The sequence below is a fragment of the Thalassophryne amazonica genome, chromosome 9, assembly GCF_902500255.1.
Source record: "Thalassophryne amazonica chromosome 9, fThaAma1.1, whole genome shotgun sequence".
Taxonomy (NCBI): Eukaryota; Metazoa; Chordata; class Actinopteri; order Batrachoidiformes; family Batrachoididae; genus Thalassophryne; species Thalassophryne amazonica.
This window is the reverse complement of record NC_047111.1, coordinates 79,817,550-79,832,752: the sequence shown is the minus strand read 5'-3', so window position 1 is coordinate 79,832,752 and position 15,203 is coordinate 79,817,550. Positions and strand designations below refer to the sequence as shown.

Sequence of the window (15,203 nt, the reverse complement as noted above, 5' to 3'; positions counted from 1 at the left end):
TACTGTTCTTTAATGTCAGTAATTAGAGTTTTATTCAACAAAGTAATATTTTCAGTGAATATTTGGTTAGCTTTCGCAATTCATTTCTTCCTCTTGTTCCTTTTGTATGGCACTGTATATCTGAGAATAAAGTATTTTCGTCATTATGGTGCATTTTTTGCAACAAAATTTTACATGGTGCTTGTTCACTTTATTATCAGTTATTTTGTATGAGCCGCACTATAGATACTTCTCTTCCTCAGCAGGATAATTTAGGTTTTTTTCTGCTTCTTGTTAATTATCTCTGTTCTTCATGTTATACCATGTTTTATAGGAAACAAAGCACTTCAAATTATTCCGAAGTATGGAGTCATGCTCATTTTTTTTTTTTTTGCCTAAATATTTTATGAAAATTACATCAGGATATTTTTTTCAACTGTAGCACAAAGGGAAAAAAAATAGCATTTATGACCAATGTAGTGTAATTTTATACATTTTTGAAAAGTTTGAGATGTTCACTGATTACAGTTGGATATTGTTTTGTAAGAAGAAAGAAATGGTGTACACTTGATCTTCAAAACTACTGTTTAATTCATTATAAAATGTCCTTGCTACACATCTGCAATGTAATTAATGATGCTGCACGGCATATCCAAACCATACTATTAAACTATGATTTCTGGTAGTTTTATAAGATAATGCAATCGGGCTAAATGGATGATTGAGATTAATAATTACAGCATTAAACAGAGTTTGTTAAGCTGTGGAAATTTCAAACACACTCATAAATTACCATGAATTAGATGTAACACAAAGCTCTCTTGATAAGTGCAAATCTGCATCAAATTCAGCAACACACTGTAAGCACATGCACAGACATCAGACTTCCACAGTGCCCCGTGGCCCGTTTTCTCTCCACATTTAAATAAAGGGCCTTTAATAAATATATACTTTGCTGTGTATATTGCACTGTGCTATTTGCATATTCAAAATGTATATTATTCAGGTAGCTGATACAGCTCCTTTCATAAGCACGCCTTTTATGTCTCATCTCAAACCCTATCCCCAAACATCACCATTTGATACCCCCCCATACCCCCAACCTTACCCCCACCCCCACACTTGATTAACTGATTTCCAATTGGATGCAGCGTATTTCATGAGCTTGTCACCTCACCCAGGCAGCTGATTAACCCGACGTCTGGCTGGTGAAGGTGCTACTCTCACTTTCCTCATCTTATTTATTTATTTATTTATTTATTGTAAGCCCCCAACCCTCCTCCCGCTCTGGTCTTTGTTGTGGCGGCTGCAGTCGAGCATGCGTCTGATTTCCAGCATTGTGTCTGATTTCCAGCAGACAAACTGACCTCTGGGGATTTATTGACAGCAAACTCCACAGAGGCAGACGCAGAGCTGGTAGCATGGAGGCAGCGAGGAAGGGGCGGAGGGTGTTGGGGAAGGTTTGGCGGAGGGATGGTGGTGGTGGTGGTGGGGGCATCAGACAGACAGACAGACAGGGCAGTGGAAAGACAGTTTCAATGTGGCGAAACAGGAAACAGGCTGAGGAAAAAGAAATTGGAGGGAAAAAAACACCACACCAAAGACAGTTTCGTTTTTGGTGGAGGAATATGAACTGAAAGAAAATGGCTGCCTCCTACAAGGACCTAATTAATTTTGAAGGATCATCAGCCCCTTTAGTCCAAGGCGGGCTACAGGAGGGAGGGAGGCAGACCCCTGGGCTGATTAGAATTCACTGCAGGTAGGCGCTGGCTGCTGCTCACCCACTGTGTCACGGCTAAAATGGAATCAGTGTGGCGAGTGGCGTCTGGGCAACTGAAGCCTGCCTCCCTTAGCCTACTTCTTTGTTGTAAACTTTACCTTAGTTTACCCCTTAGTCGGGTGGATTTACTATTCATATCTGGAAGCCAGAGGGTGCAACGTATATGTTTGTACTGGCTGACAGTTGCCACAAAAAGGAGTGTGACATCCAACAACTGCATCACAAGCTTCACCCGCGGGAGGAACAAAAAGGTCAAATATTTGCCACTGCAATGGATTTAGGCATTTTGGCATGTGCACTAAGATAAATATCAGGATCTAAACTCAGTCACCTTTTTTCTGGGATGGCAGTGTGTAACGTTCGTATTCATGAAAAACATGGAATTTGAGCTGAATTTTCGGAATAATGGTACTGTATAAATAGTTTTAGGCACACTGGAGCCATTAGTGTTTAACAGAACGTCAAATTTGAATTGTTCAACCTTTCCTCTTCCAAGACAAATGAAAATGCCATTTTTCATAAAATAAAACCCCAGAAACATCAGTTAATAAGCTATAAATACTATTTTCATATTTATTACAAAAAATTGTTTATGTTGGCATGCTGCCCGCCAATACATAACCACACAGCGATACCTGCTGCTGATCCCTCAGTAATGAAAAATAATTGAAAAGCCTCAATTAAACACAGTCAGATTATCTTAGAAACCGCAGGAGACCACCTGCAAGAAATATCATTTTTATCACTTGGAAGAAATGAAATATTTCTAAAGGTGAAAACGAACACAGATTTTAATTTAGATTAATTTACAAGTACTTCAGATTTGTATTTATATTAGATACTTCAAAGATTCTCATTTTGTTTTGTATCTTGGGGACATCAAATGTATCATATGTAGTTATAATATACTGGTGTTGTGGTTTTACTGTATGTCACAGTTAAAGAAAAGAATGCTTTTTTTTTTTTTTTTTACATTGGTTTGTGTTTTACATTGGAACCATGACTTGTTATAAAATAGTTCTCAGTCTCACAGAAAGCAGAAAACTCAAACAATTGTTTTGGTGTGAGGTTTAGAGTCAAATACATGTCTGTTTCTGATAATCACAAATACCTACTGAAGAATCTTCATCATTTGACAACAAAAAAGAAAGAAAACAAAAAATATTTTGTCCCATGTGAGTCAGACTGTGGCTATTTGCCTCACTACTGCTTTTCAAAAATGATAATTTTTACACTTCCGAGCCTTAACGCATATCTGTCTTGTTTTTTAAATGGCTGTTTGCTTACAGTAAAATCAAATTTTTCTGTAAAAGCTTCAGGCGGTAGCAGCAGATTATCCAACAGTGACTCGACATATGAGGCGTGTTCTTCATAAGTACTTGAAACATGTAAAATAATTAAATTCTATCCTGCAGGATCGATCAAGTCCAAGCTGCCTGATGTTCATCCAGTCACACTCATGATTACTACGATTGTTGGATTGCTGGTTCATTTTCTGATTCTTTGCACTTTATTAGTTGCTATATTTTCCAGCGGAATGTAGCACTAATGTGATTTAAATTGTTTGAAAGATCATAACAGAATAGGCATGTACTATTTGAATGTGTCTGATGTGAAATTACTTAACGTGGTTCATTTCAGGTCACTGTATTTCCAGCTTTGAGGGCATAATTTGACATCTTGCTTTGTGTATATAATAAGAGCATTTGTTTGCCTGTGTAAATCTTTTTCATTATTATCACATCAAATCATCACATGGCTGCGAAGCTGCTGAATGACTTTCTTTCTTTAATCATTCTTTCTCGATGAACGCTGTGTGTGGTTTCATATTTCTGAGAAAAATAACATTTCCAAAGAAAGGCGAATAAATAGAATGTAGGCCTATGTGGAATTCAGACTGGCTTTCTCAGGAAGGGTGTGGTTCAGATAGCTATTGGGATAACGATAAGGTTTTTGAAAATAACATTGATATTTTATTTTCTTAAATGTAAATCTAATGAGTGGTTAAGAATCTTTTTTTGTTGTTGTTGTTTCTTTGTTTTTCAAAAAAATTACATGACGTGTTGAAGCATGTAGATGATAGATAACCGTGTTAGTGTGGTTTGGCTTCATTAAGGGAGTGGCATACCAACCAGGCAGTATGTGGCATTAAGATTTGTCTTTGTCTTTTGTCTGTGCTCCAAACTGACAGAGCCACACATGCATTGGACAGAGAGGACTGACAGCTTTGCCTAACACAGGCCTGTTATCAGCCACCTCCACCAGCAAACTGAAGCTTGACCCGCAACCTCATCACCAGCCACACACACATCTTCATAGCAAAACGTCATCTGACTGTAAGTACGGGCCTGCAGAATTGTTTTTGTTTTGTTTTTGTTCTCTCTTTTTGTCTACTTGGACGTTATAAAACCAATGAGTTTGAAATAAGTAGTGATATGGTGTAGAAACATTCTTTGTATTACATTTCAATTAAATACTGCTTCATTTAAATGAACAAACCTTCACTGTCAAGTTTGGTTTAGAGCCCACTGTTACGGTTTCTTTTTGCATGTATTTCATTCCTTTAACAAGCGTTTAAGTAATAGCTGGGTTCCTATTATGTGAGATTTAGTTTGCTTACAGTATTTAACATGAACCTTCTTTGGATTTAACAGATGCAAAGTGTTTCATTATGACTGAAATAAAACACGTCTTCATATTTAACTCAAGCATGTTTATATCCTAAATAAGTTTATTTTACAGCAGGTATTTAAACCCAACATGATCAGACTTACACATTTTGACCCCCCCCCTCAACACTAAACTACCCGAGAAGTTATCTCAAGCACTATCTTGAGCATTTTTTAATGTTTCTAGGATAGCTGGAAAGCACAATCATAGTGAATGCATGGCTAACAAAGGAGACCTGTTGTCCTTTAAGTCCAGTGCGCCACCTAATGTTGGTTGATAAAATTTCAGAAATATCAAAATAGTTTAAGATAAATTTGCTGCAATCAGATGACTGTAATACACACTTGAGAAGGTAGATTCTTTGCATGATTGGATAGAATACTTATTTATTTATTATTTTTTTGTTAATGAGTGCTTCAAATAGGCCATCCTTATATGTTTACTTTCATTATCTTGTGGGGAAGGTTATGTTTTCATCACCATTTGTTTGTTGCGATATTTCAAAACACAAGTTTAGTGAAATTTGGTTGAGAAATAAGCCCTTGTTTAGAATTTGATGTGAAAGATCAATAATTGTACAACCCTTGTGCTGAGCCAGTAAAATTGCATAGTGCACAATGTTCAGTCTGTTGATCTCTCTGTATGATCTGTCATGGCTGTTATGACAGATCTCAGGAACTGCTGGTCATACAGCCTAAAACGTGATGGCAAAGTATTTAGGATACAAGATAAGATACAGGTTTCCGTCACTTTATTGGATCACTTTGTCAGAAACCGGTATTACCATGGCAACACCCCCATACCCGTATGGGCCATTACAATTTTGTATGGTACGGTGGCTTAGTGATTAGCACTGGTGCCTTACAGAAAGAAGGTCGTGGGATCGCTTAACGCTCTTTCTGTGTGGAGTTTGTGGGTTTCCTCCGGGCACTCCGGTTTCCTCCCACAATCAAAAACATGCTTATTTAGGGTCTGCTCCTTTCTCCGGCCCTGACCAAGGCAGCATCTCTATATCTGGAGTTGGTTCCTGGGTGCTGGACTGTGGCTGCCCACTGCTCCTAGTTGTTAGATTGTGTCAAACTGTAATTAGGATGGATTAAATGCAGAGGACAAATTTAACAGTATATATGTACAATGACAATAAAGGCTTTATTCTCTTCTGTTCTATTCTATCCCCCCAAATTATCCATGACTCAGATCATAGTAACTGCTGAGGTCAGAGAGCAGATTTTGATGTTCAGTAATTCAGAAATCACATGTTTATGCTTGATAAAAAAAATTAAAAATGGACCATTTTTCTTTAAAATGCCTTGTTACCCCAGTAAAATCACCCCTTCCTGTAGCTCAGTGTCTACTGAGAATAAAGATTAGATTTCGTCCTAAAACTCCTTCATTTCCCCCAGGTTTTTTTTCTTTACTCCATTTTTATTTTTCATGAAAATAACCAACAATTCCTGTTTTGATCGTTGACCTCATGAATTCCTGGCTTCCTACAGCTCAGTATTTACTGAAAATAAAAATCAGATTGTGGCCACAATTATGGACCACAAATTTTTTGGGGTTCCAACCCCCCGTGCTCCAATTGATTATTTTTCTAAAAAATAAGCATCAGTCATTCCTGTTTTGACCTTTGACCCCAATGAAATGGCTCATCACTGTGTCTGCAAAAGTCTTCTTTGAAAAAGATAAACTTAATAGAATGTAAAGAACTGCAGTTGAATTAGAATCTTACAACTTATGGTGATGAAACACAATTAAATAGTTTTGCGAGGAATACTTCCACATCAAAATCAGGATTTAGTGGCAAGTGCAGAGATCTCAGCAAGTCTTCTTGTTGAAAATCATTTACGTTGTTTCCTGCAGGTGACATCAGTTGCAAGGGGATGACCGAGCGCATTCATAACATCAATCTTCACAACTTCAGCAATTCTGTACTTGAGACCCTCAATGAGCAGCGTAACCGTGGGCACTTCTGTGACGTGACAGTTCGGATCCATGGAAGTATGCTGCGAGCTCACCGGTGTGTGCTGGCTGCTGGGAGCCCCTTCTTTCAGGACAAGCTGCTCTTGGGCTACAGCGACATTGAGATCCCTTCTGTGGTCTCTGTGCAATCCATCCAAAAGCTGATTGACTTTATGTATAGTGGGATCCTGCGGGTGTCTCAGTCAGAGGCCCTGCAGATCCTCACTGCTGCCAGCATCTTACAAATCAAGACCGTCATTGATGAGTGTACCCGCATCGTGTCTCAGAATGTGGGCCTGGCTGGTCCAGGGGGGTTCCCTGTTATACCAGGAGATTCTGGTCAGGAAACACCTCGTGGCACACCCGAGTCTGGCACCTCCGGGCCCAGCAGTGACGCAGAGTCAGGTTATATGCAAGCAACATCACAGCAAAGTGTAGAACGTGCTTACACATCACTGTACCCCTACCAAGGCCTTTCTCTACACAATGGCACCCGCGAGCGCCCCCTTTATATTAGCCCTGTGTCAACAAATTATGATCAGATTCTCAGCATTCAGAAGGACCAGCAATCTCAAGATCCGCCCTGGATTAACCGCATCCAGGAGAGGTGTCAGCAAGTCAACCGCTTTGGCTCCACGGGAGAATCCATTCACTGCCGCAAGCAACCCCGACCGGTACGCCTACAAACAGGAGGAATGCACATAAAGCAGGAGGCTGACGATGAGTATAGTTGCTACGATAATTTGGAGGACTGCCAAGAGGACACTGATCATAATGAGGGTGTGGAGAGTGAATCCAAGGTGGAAAGTTTTGACTCAGGGGTTAGCTCCTCCATTAGTACTGAGCCAGATGCTTTGGAACAGCAGCCGTATCTGACTAGCTTTGGGCGAGAAGTAGGTGGGGAAGGGCAGCAAGGTGAAGGAGGTTCACAGCAGATAAAGGTCAGTGACTCTTCCCCTGAGCAGATTCAAAGGACAGAGGACAGTGATCCATCCCACAGCACTAGTGACAGTAGCATGATGCAGCCTCTGCCAAACTCAGTCATGTCCCATTCCTTGACTGCCTTGCACTACATACGCCAGGCAGAAACACGCACCAGCAATCTAAGGATGCCGCTCACCAGCAATTCCCAGGTGATGGGCTCTGCTGGAAACACCTTCTTGCCCCCACTCTTTTCTCCGCAGACAGGTAGAGATATTAAGCCTTTCCTCTACCTTCCCGGTCAGCACCAACAGTTTGCAATGCCATCATTCCCAAATCCGATACAGACACCGCAAGCGCCAGCTCAGCAGCAGCAGCAGTCTTCAGGAGGAGGAATGGGACAGGGAGAAAAGAAGCCCTATGAATGCACTCTCTGCAGTAAAACCTTTACTGCTAAACAGAACTACGTTAAACACATGTTTGTCCATACTGGTAAGTCCAAGCATTTCACCCTTTTATGTAAAAAATAAGGTTTTGTGTTTAAAATTCATTCCTGTCTTATTACTAATATGTCAGGGTTTAAACCATTCCCAAAATGATTCACACAGTAACTGCAGAAATGAGGCCTTTTAAAATTTTAACTAAATGAACCAGTTGGTTTAGAAAAAGGATTCAGTTTCAAAATGCTCAAAACAGAAAATGAACCATGTCACAATATTATTCAGCTTTTTGAAATCCTCAAAACGCTGAAAAGTAGTTTTCTTCCAAAAAAAGTAAATACTGATATCAAACACTAAATAGCTTAGAAATGATCAAAACAAAAGTGAAAAAAAATGTTTCAGAAAATGATTCAATATTTTGAAATCTTTGAAATAGCTGTCAAACTTCTTCAAAAATGTGTGTTTCAGACCAGCCACGGTACTAAATTAAACAATTGCTTTAGATTCATTGTTTCGAAATAGTTAAGATGGTGACCTTGTGGACCCTCAAATTAATTTCTGTGTATGCTAACCCCTGTTTGAGCAGGTAGTGCAGAAGTGTAGTTATGCATAGTGTTGAGATGAGTGTGCAAGAAACACCTCGGGGAAAAAACTGTTTTGTCCTAGTTGTATAACATTAGACATTATGTTAATATCTTTTAGCACAAGGCTCCATAATTTCCTTCCAATTATAATTCCCTTTGTTCTTAATTTGTTAACTAAAGTGGAAGACTAGTATTTAACTCATAGTGTAAATACAAATTTTTGAAAACTGCCTCAAAACTAAAATTCTTTAAATCATAGCAAACTGCTGTTTTTGTGATATTTTGTATCTGATTTAGGTTGTTGGTCATGAGAAGCACATTATTACAATCGTATGCTTCATCCAGCACAGCCTATCAACCAACTGTAGAAATCACCAGGATTACAGAAATGAATGTCATTTAATTGGATGTTCGCATAAAAATGAACTTCTCCAATAGTCACTTATACCCATTAAAATGTATTGCTTGGCCATAACTACCTGTTATGTACATTTTATAGCAAATTCCCAATGACAAATGATGCCTCTGGCAGTGCTGATGAGAGAATGTTTGTGAAACGTAGTGTATTATTTAAAAAGTAGCAGGATGGCAGTATCATTGATCGGAATACTATGTGCGGCAATGCAACATCTGCATTGCATCTGATAAAGATATGCTGTATTTATTTAAGTAATAAAGTACGTCCCTTTGGCTGCTCCCTTGTTTGCACTCAGGGTCGCCACAGTGAATCCAAGGTGGATCTGCATATAGAACTGGCACAAGTTTACACCAGATGCCCCTCCTGACACAAGTCCACATGTGGTAGGGGTGGGTTTGAACTGGCAACCTTCTGCACTGAAACCAAGTGCACTAACCACTGGGCACCACCCTTGCCTTACTTTAGTTATAAAGAAAAGAGATTAAAAAAAAGTCAAGCTAATTTGGAATAGATAATGTATCTTCAAAAACAAACATTTTGGAATAATGTAGCAATGACAAAACACATACACACACACACACAAAATGATGACGATGATGGTGGTGGTGATGATGATAAATGCCACCAAGGAGTAGATTCCATTAGCTTTGGATTGGATCGGGATAAAAGGATGGATCCATATTTTTCCCCTCTCTTTAACATTGCAAGATAGGGCAGATTTCCAATTTTCAATGAGTAACACGCAGCCACATGTAAGAAAACGTGACATAGTTCATATGTGTATGAATGCGTTGAGTTCGTGTGAATTTTGATTGGGCCTCATGTAAGAACCACTCATACAAACGGATTCACTGGAAAGTCATTTGGTGAATTAATTCAAGGGAACTTGCTGCTTTCACTAATTTCCTCATATGTCAAGTTTTTCTTAAGCGCAAACACATTTCCCAGTAGTCCAGGCCTGTCTTTGGAGTTGCGTAATTAATTTGCTGTTTTCCAAATTCTATATTTCCTTACTTTCAAGCAATTGTAGTTTGATGATCCTACATAAATTATACTTCATAATTATTGTTATCTAATAATTAATGTTATCTTGTCTAACTCTGGAGTTTGAATTGAAATATAATTTAGTAGCACTTTACAGTAAGGGTACTTTCATTTATACAGTAATAAGCATTGACTAACAGTGACATAAGCCTTAATTGTGTTTAGTAATCATTTATTTAGGGTGTTCATGTTAACTGACAAATAAATTTGTAGGGTAACAGCATTCGCTGCACTGGTTACTTTTTCCTCATTCTCTGGTGTAAGCAAGTGCCTTAATTCCACTGTACATGGTGGTAACACTTACAGTCTATCTGTTGTGGATCTGTGATAGCACAACTCCGATCTTTAATCTTGTAAGTTGTTCTTTGCCATCTATGCTATTTTCTTGGAATGACAACTTCTGATATATGTGGGCAGGACGTGCAGCCTTATATGGTATCACTGTCATTAATTCCACAAAATTTAGAATCCTCAAAATCACGGCTTGATTTACACACAGGTGACATTCACACGTTTTTTACACAGTTAGCTGAAGTTAGGAGCATTTGCTGAATATGACATGGCACACTTCTATGAAAAAATGTCAGAGAAATTTGAGATATGAAAATGATCTTGTATGAAGCCCTTGCACTTATCAAAATACATGGTAATTTTTTCCTTAAAAGACCTAGACAAACATGTCTCAGACTAAATGTCAATGGAGTTACGCATTCTACTGTTATGAATAATGTTTTCATTACTGTTCTTCAGTCTCCATCCCTCCGTCTGTCCAGCCAAGCTATTTGTTGCGCAGTCATGCAACACCAGATGTTGCAGACCAAAGATATTTGAGAAATACATTCATCTTAGAACCTTGTCTCATGATTTCAATTGCCGCTGATGTTGATCTATATTTACGGCCAAAGCCGAATCAACATGTAAAAGCAGATTGCCCATGTGCATCTGTGTATCTATCTGTGGTCTTTGATGTACAATTACTCAACACCAAATTGTCAAAGACCCAAGATATTTGGGATAGAGGTGCATTGTTCTGACGTGAGTTAAGAGGGTGTCTTCCTTGACCTACCTTTTCTGGGTCAGATTCAGGACAACATGTAACAGTAGGCCTTCACTGTGTCTTTATTCAACATAAAATCATTACAAAAGTAAGGTATTTGAGATAGAAGTTCATCTCTCAAATCTCTTGTGTGAGTTCAGAGAGACCCGACCCTGACCTCTTTTCTGTGCCAAATCTTGGTCGACATTTAAAGTAGACATTTGCTACTTTATTACTTGACATCGAATTGTAGCAGACCCAAGAAAGCTGAGATGTTATTGTTACTGAATTTTGTATATTGTTGCATGGTACACATGCCACAGCAAACATTTCACCTACATGTACTTCGTTCAAGTTCATCTTTTGCAATATTGTATAATGACCTAATGTTGAACAAGTTACAAAGCTCCATGGTTCTGATTTGTAGCTATGCTGTGACCCTCTGACCTTCCCAGGAAGCAGAGAAAGCTAAATAAGTGATGAAATAAATTATTTTTTCACTGGAACATGTTTGGTTTGGCTGCACACTAAGTCATTCCATGCAACACCAAACCAAAAATACACTGAATTTAATGTTCGGGGTACATCTTGTTTAGCTGGAGTGCAATCATTCATTGGTTTTAATTATTTTTCGGAATGAATAATGATAATAGTTTACATCTTCTAAAGTTTTCAAGTTATATCCATCATCCATTTTCTTCTTTTTGGCAGGAGCTTATCCCAGATGTTGGGCAAGAGGTGTGGTACACCCTGGACAGGCTGCCAGTCTATCAAAGGGCTGACACATATTATACAAATAATGAATGTTTATGAGTTCAATGTACGAATATTTCATGAGGTGAAAGCTGGAACATACCATTCAGAGAGGTGAAGCTGGGTTGAATGGTTTGTTCCAGCTTTCACTGAATTAAATATCTGGTTCCATTGAAAGAATGTAAAAACATTCATTATTTGTTTTATATAATGGCTAAAATAGATCTTTGTCATTTGACTATGGTAACATGGAGAGAACATACACTCCACACAAAAAGGACCAGGTTGGGAGTGAACTGGAACCTTCTTGCTGCATCAGTACTGACCACTAAGCCTCTGTGCTGCCTCTTTCAAATTACATAAAATATTAATTTGTATAAAGTATGATTTTTCTCATTTGATCTGCTCTGTTTAAAAGTGGGTGCTTGAGGTGCTGTGCAGCACCTTGTGGATGTCAGAGAAACACTCCTGCTCCACTGGAAAAAAAAACCAAACAAACAAACAACAAAAAGATAAAAAATTATGCCCGTATCTTCTAATGAACTGATTTAAACCTGTTGAGCGTATCTGTTGTAAGTAGTAGTAACAGTAGTGGTAGTAGTAGAATAGCAGAGGTTACTTTTTATGGGACACATTGATTTTAATGTTCTTGAAATGCTAAGCATCAAAGTTATATTCAGTTCTCCTTGAGTAGATTCATTGTCCCAAAAGACCTTATATAACCAGAAACAGTGGCCTTAGTTGATATCAGAACCCAGTTGGGTACTGTAGTCTCGTATGAGGATGGCGCATAAAGGGGCCATTCTACTTCTGGGGACAGCCCTTGTATCTCTCCTTTAGAAGCATGGCACTTTTTCTGAGTGTTTGGGCAATTTACACGGCAAACAAAGTGAAAATGCTAAGAAAAAGTGACGATGCGGTGGAAAGTGGGCATGTGTTGTGGTTTGTTTATGACCTGGAGCTCAACATGTCAAGGTGTTTGTGGCAGGCGAGCAAGAACAGTTACTCTGTCAAGGTGTATAGGCTAAAACATATTGACACAACTTCACCCATTTGCCTTGTCTTTTCCTCTCCACTGGGAACCAAAAAAACTGCACTTTTCGCAACTGTTTCAGTGATTGCAGCTGAAAACAAACAGTACACCCATTTTTCCTTTCCTATGTTTGTACAGGTTGTTCCCCGGAAGTGGTAAAAACCCACGATATCACGCAGGGTTCAAATGAGACTGTGGTTCCCTATTAGCAACAAGGCTTCACACACAGCTCGATCGGCCTGTCTGTCTATATTTTTTGTTATGTCAATGTTTGTGATAAAAGATGCCAACATGGACCAAACTGGGGCTTCACTGGTCCTCACCCTGTATCCATCAGATCCTAAAATTTCAAGATGAATGAGTTACTTAGGGATGTTTTGCAGACCCACTTTACAGACTGACTCATTAATCTAACACAACAATACGTCAGTGCTAAGTTCATGGGTCAATCTATGATGTGAGTGAGAACTAAAGAAGTGTTCCAGCTAACTCATTCTGTTACAGGTGTGTGTGTGTTGTCTTGTGTGTGATGGTGGGGGGGGGGGGGGGGTGTAGCTCAGCAGACGCAACACTGTTTGTGCGTAACCTTAAGGTTTTGTTTGGTTCAAACCCAACCTGGCATCTCTGTGACGGAATCTGTTTGTCGTCATCTATACGAAGCCTTGCCGTGACCTTAGAAAAAGCCTCAGTACTATTAAAAAGTTAACCAGATAACATGTCAGGGTGGTCAACATTTAATACTCAAATGTGTTAAAATGACAGTTTAGTTTGTGACACATACAGGCACTTGGTGAGTGTTAAAAACAACACAAGGGGTGTAACTCCTAATTTCTGCTTTTGCAGTGCATGGTTTTACTGCTAATCGCAGGGAATATTTTCCTCATTAATAAAAGCAAACACTGCATAATAATGATTGTTTAAGCACAGCGACACGCTGAACATGAAGAATCTTTGTGCATGCAGCATTCATCAAGCTACACAATGGTAATCATATTTTTAAAAAGACTGAGCCACACTTCAGTGAGCGGAGGAGGGCCGCTTAGTATCTGATAAACAGGTGGAGAAAGATTAATGAATGAAGAGTGGAGACTTTTTCATAATGGTGTCCATGAACGATGCAGATGTAGAAGATTAGTTAACAACTAAGGCATGTCTTTATATGAAATGTAACTTCGGTAATTGTTCAGTAACCGTGTCCACCGAAGAAAAAAAAAATTGAGTTTATGCACATATATGTACTGAGTGCTAAAGCTGAATTGCAAAATTTTTTCTTTTTAAATTTTATTATTAGTAATTATTATTATAATTTTTAGGTTCCATCCTTATATACATATTGATGGTTACAGAAGTCAATTGCAAGATTTTTCTTTTTAAATTTTATTATTATTATTATTTGGTTACATCCTTATATACATATTGATGGTTACAGAAGTGAATTGCAAGATTTTTCTTTTTAAATTTTATTATATTATTATTATTATTTAGGTTCCATTCTTATATACATATTGATGGTTACAGAAGTGAATTGCAAGATTTTTGTAGTCCAATTTTTTTTTGAGTAATTTTGTGAAATTCTCTTTTAAATTTCTAATGATCAAACTTGTCTCTGCTTTTTTTGTCTCTCTCTCTATTTAATGCGTTCATCTTGCATGCTCATCCAGGTGAGAAGCCTCATCAGTGCAGCATCTGCTGGCGCTCGTTCTCTCTGAAGGATTATTTAATCAAACACATGGTGACACACACCAGGGGGTGCGAGGACCTACCAGTGCAGCATCTGCAACAAGCGTTTTACCCAGAAAGAGCTCGCTCAATGTCCACATGCGGCTGCACCGCGGAGAGAAGTCCTACGAGTGCTACATATGTAAGAAGAAGTTCTCCCACAAAACCCTGCTGGAGAGGCACATGGCGCTGCATACAGCAGGCGGCGCTGTCATGGGGCTGTTGGGGAGCGCAGGTACTGTGGGCCGAGTCTCCATCCCCATGCCTATAGCTGCCCCCGAGCCCGGAGCTGGAGTGTAGCCCTCGCTATGCCAGTGAGCGGTGGTGCTGGAGTAGGGGTCGGAACGGGAGTGGGCGTAGCCGCTGAAGCGAGCTGCCAAGAAGGGACCACCTACGTGTGCTCCGTCTGTCCTGCCAAGTTCGACCAAATTGAGCTCTTCAATGACCACATGCGAATGCATGTCTCCGATGGATAAGTACAACTAGATAAACTTCTTTCAAAAAGAATGAATACAAAATGGCACTAGATTTTCCTTCTTTTTTATTTGAGGTATGAAGAGTCATGAGTATAGACACTGGCACATTAAGTTTCCCAAAAGTTTTTTTTTTTCTTTCTGTTACTACAAAAGAAAAAAAAAAAATAGATGGGTGGCCTTAAGGCTTAGTAGTTGCTGTTGATCTACTGGATGGATCCAAACTACGGGCCTCTAAATGTATGCTTTCCTAATACTGATTTATGTGTTGAACACTACGAAAGGCCTACGAAGAAACACATACACACAAACACACCTTTAGTGTAGAAATGTTTGTGTGAGTGTACATGTGCAGTATGTGTTTGGGCGTTTATATGTATGTGCATGTGGT

The 15,203-nt window shown here is 39.0% G+C and overlaps 1 protein-coding gene across 1 annotated transcript in view; it reads left to right on the top strand.

The window, feature by feature from the left end:
* Nucleotides 1–14,867, top strand: part of LOC117517484 (zinc finger and BTB domain-containing protein 20-like) — a 67,204-nt gene extending 52,337 nt beyond the window's left edge. Inside the window, 6 exon segments of the mRNA XM_034178516.1 lie at nt 3,951–4,095; nt 6,293–7,804; nt 14,282–14,367; nt 14,369–14,416; nt 14,418–14,631; nt 14,634–14,867. Coding sequence (XP_034034407.1) covers nt 6,313–7,804; nt 14,282–14,367; nt 14,369–14,416; nt 14,418–14,631; nt 14,634–14,815 — 2,022 coding nt within the window. The 5' untranslated portion in view covers nt 3,951–4,095; nt 6,293–6,312 and the 3' untranslated portion in view covers nt 14,816–14,867.
* Nucleotides 14,868–15,203: the final 336 nt, after the last annotated feature.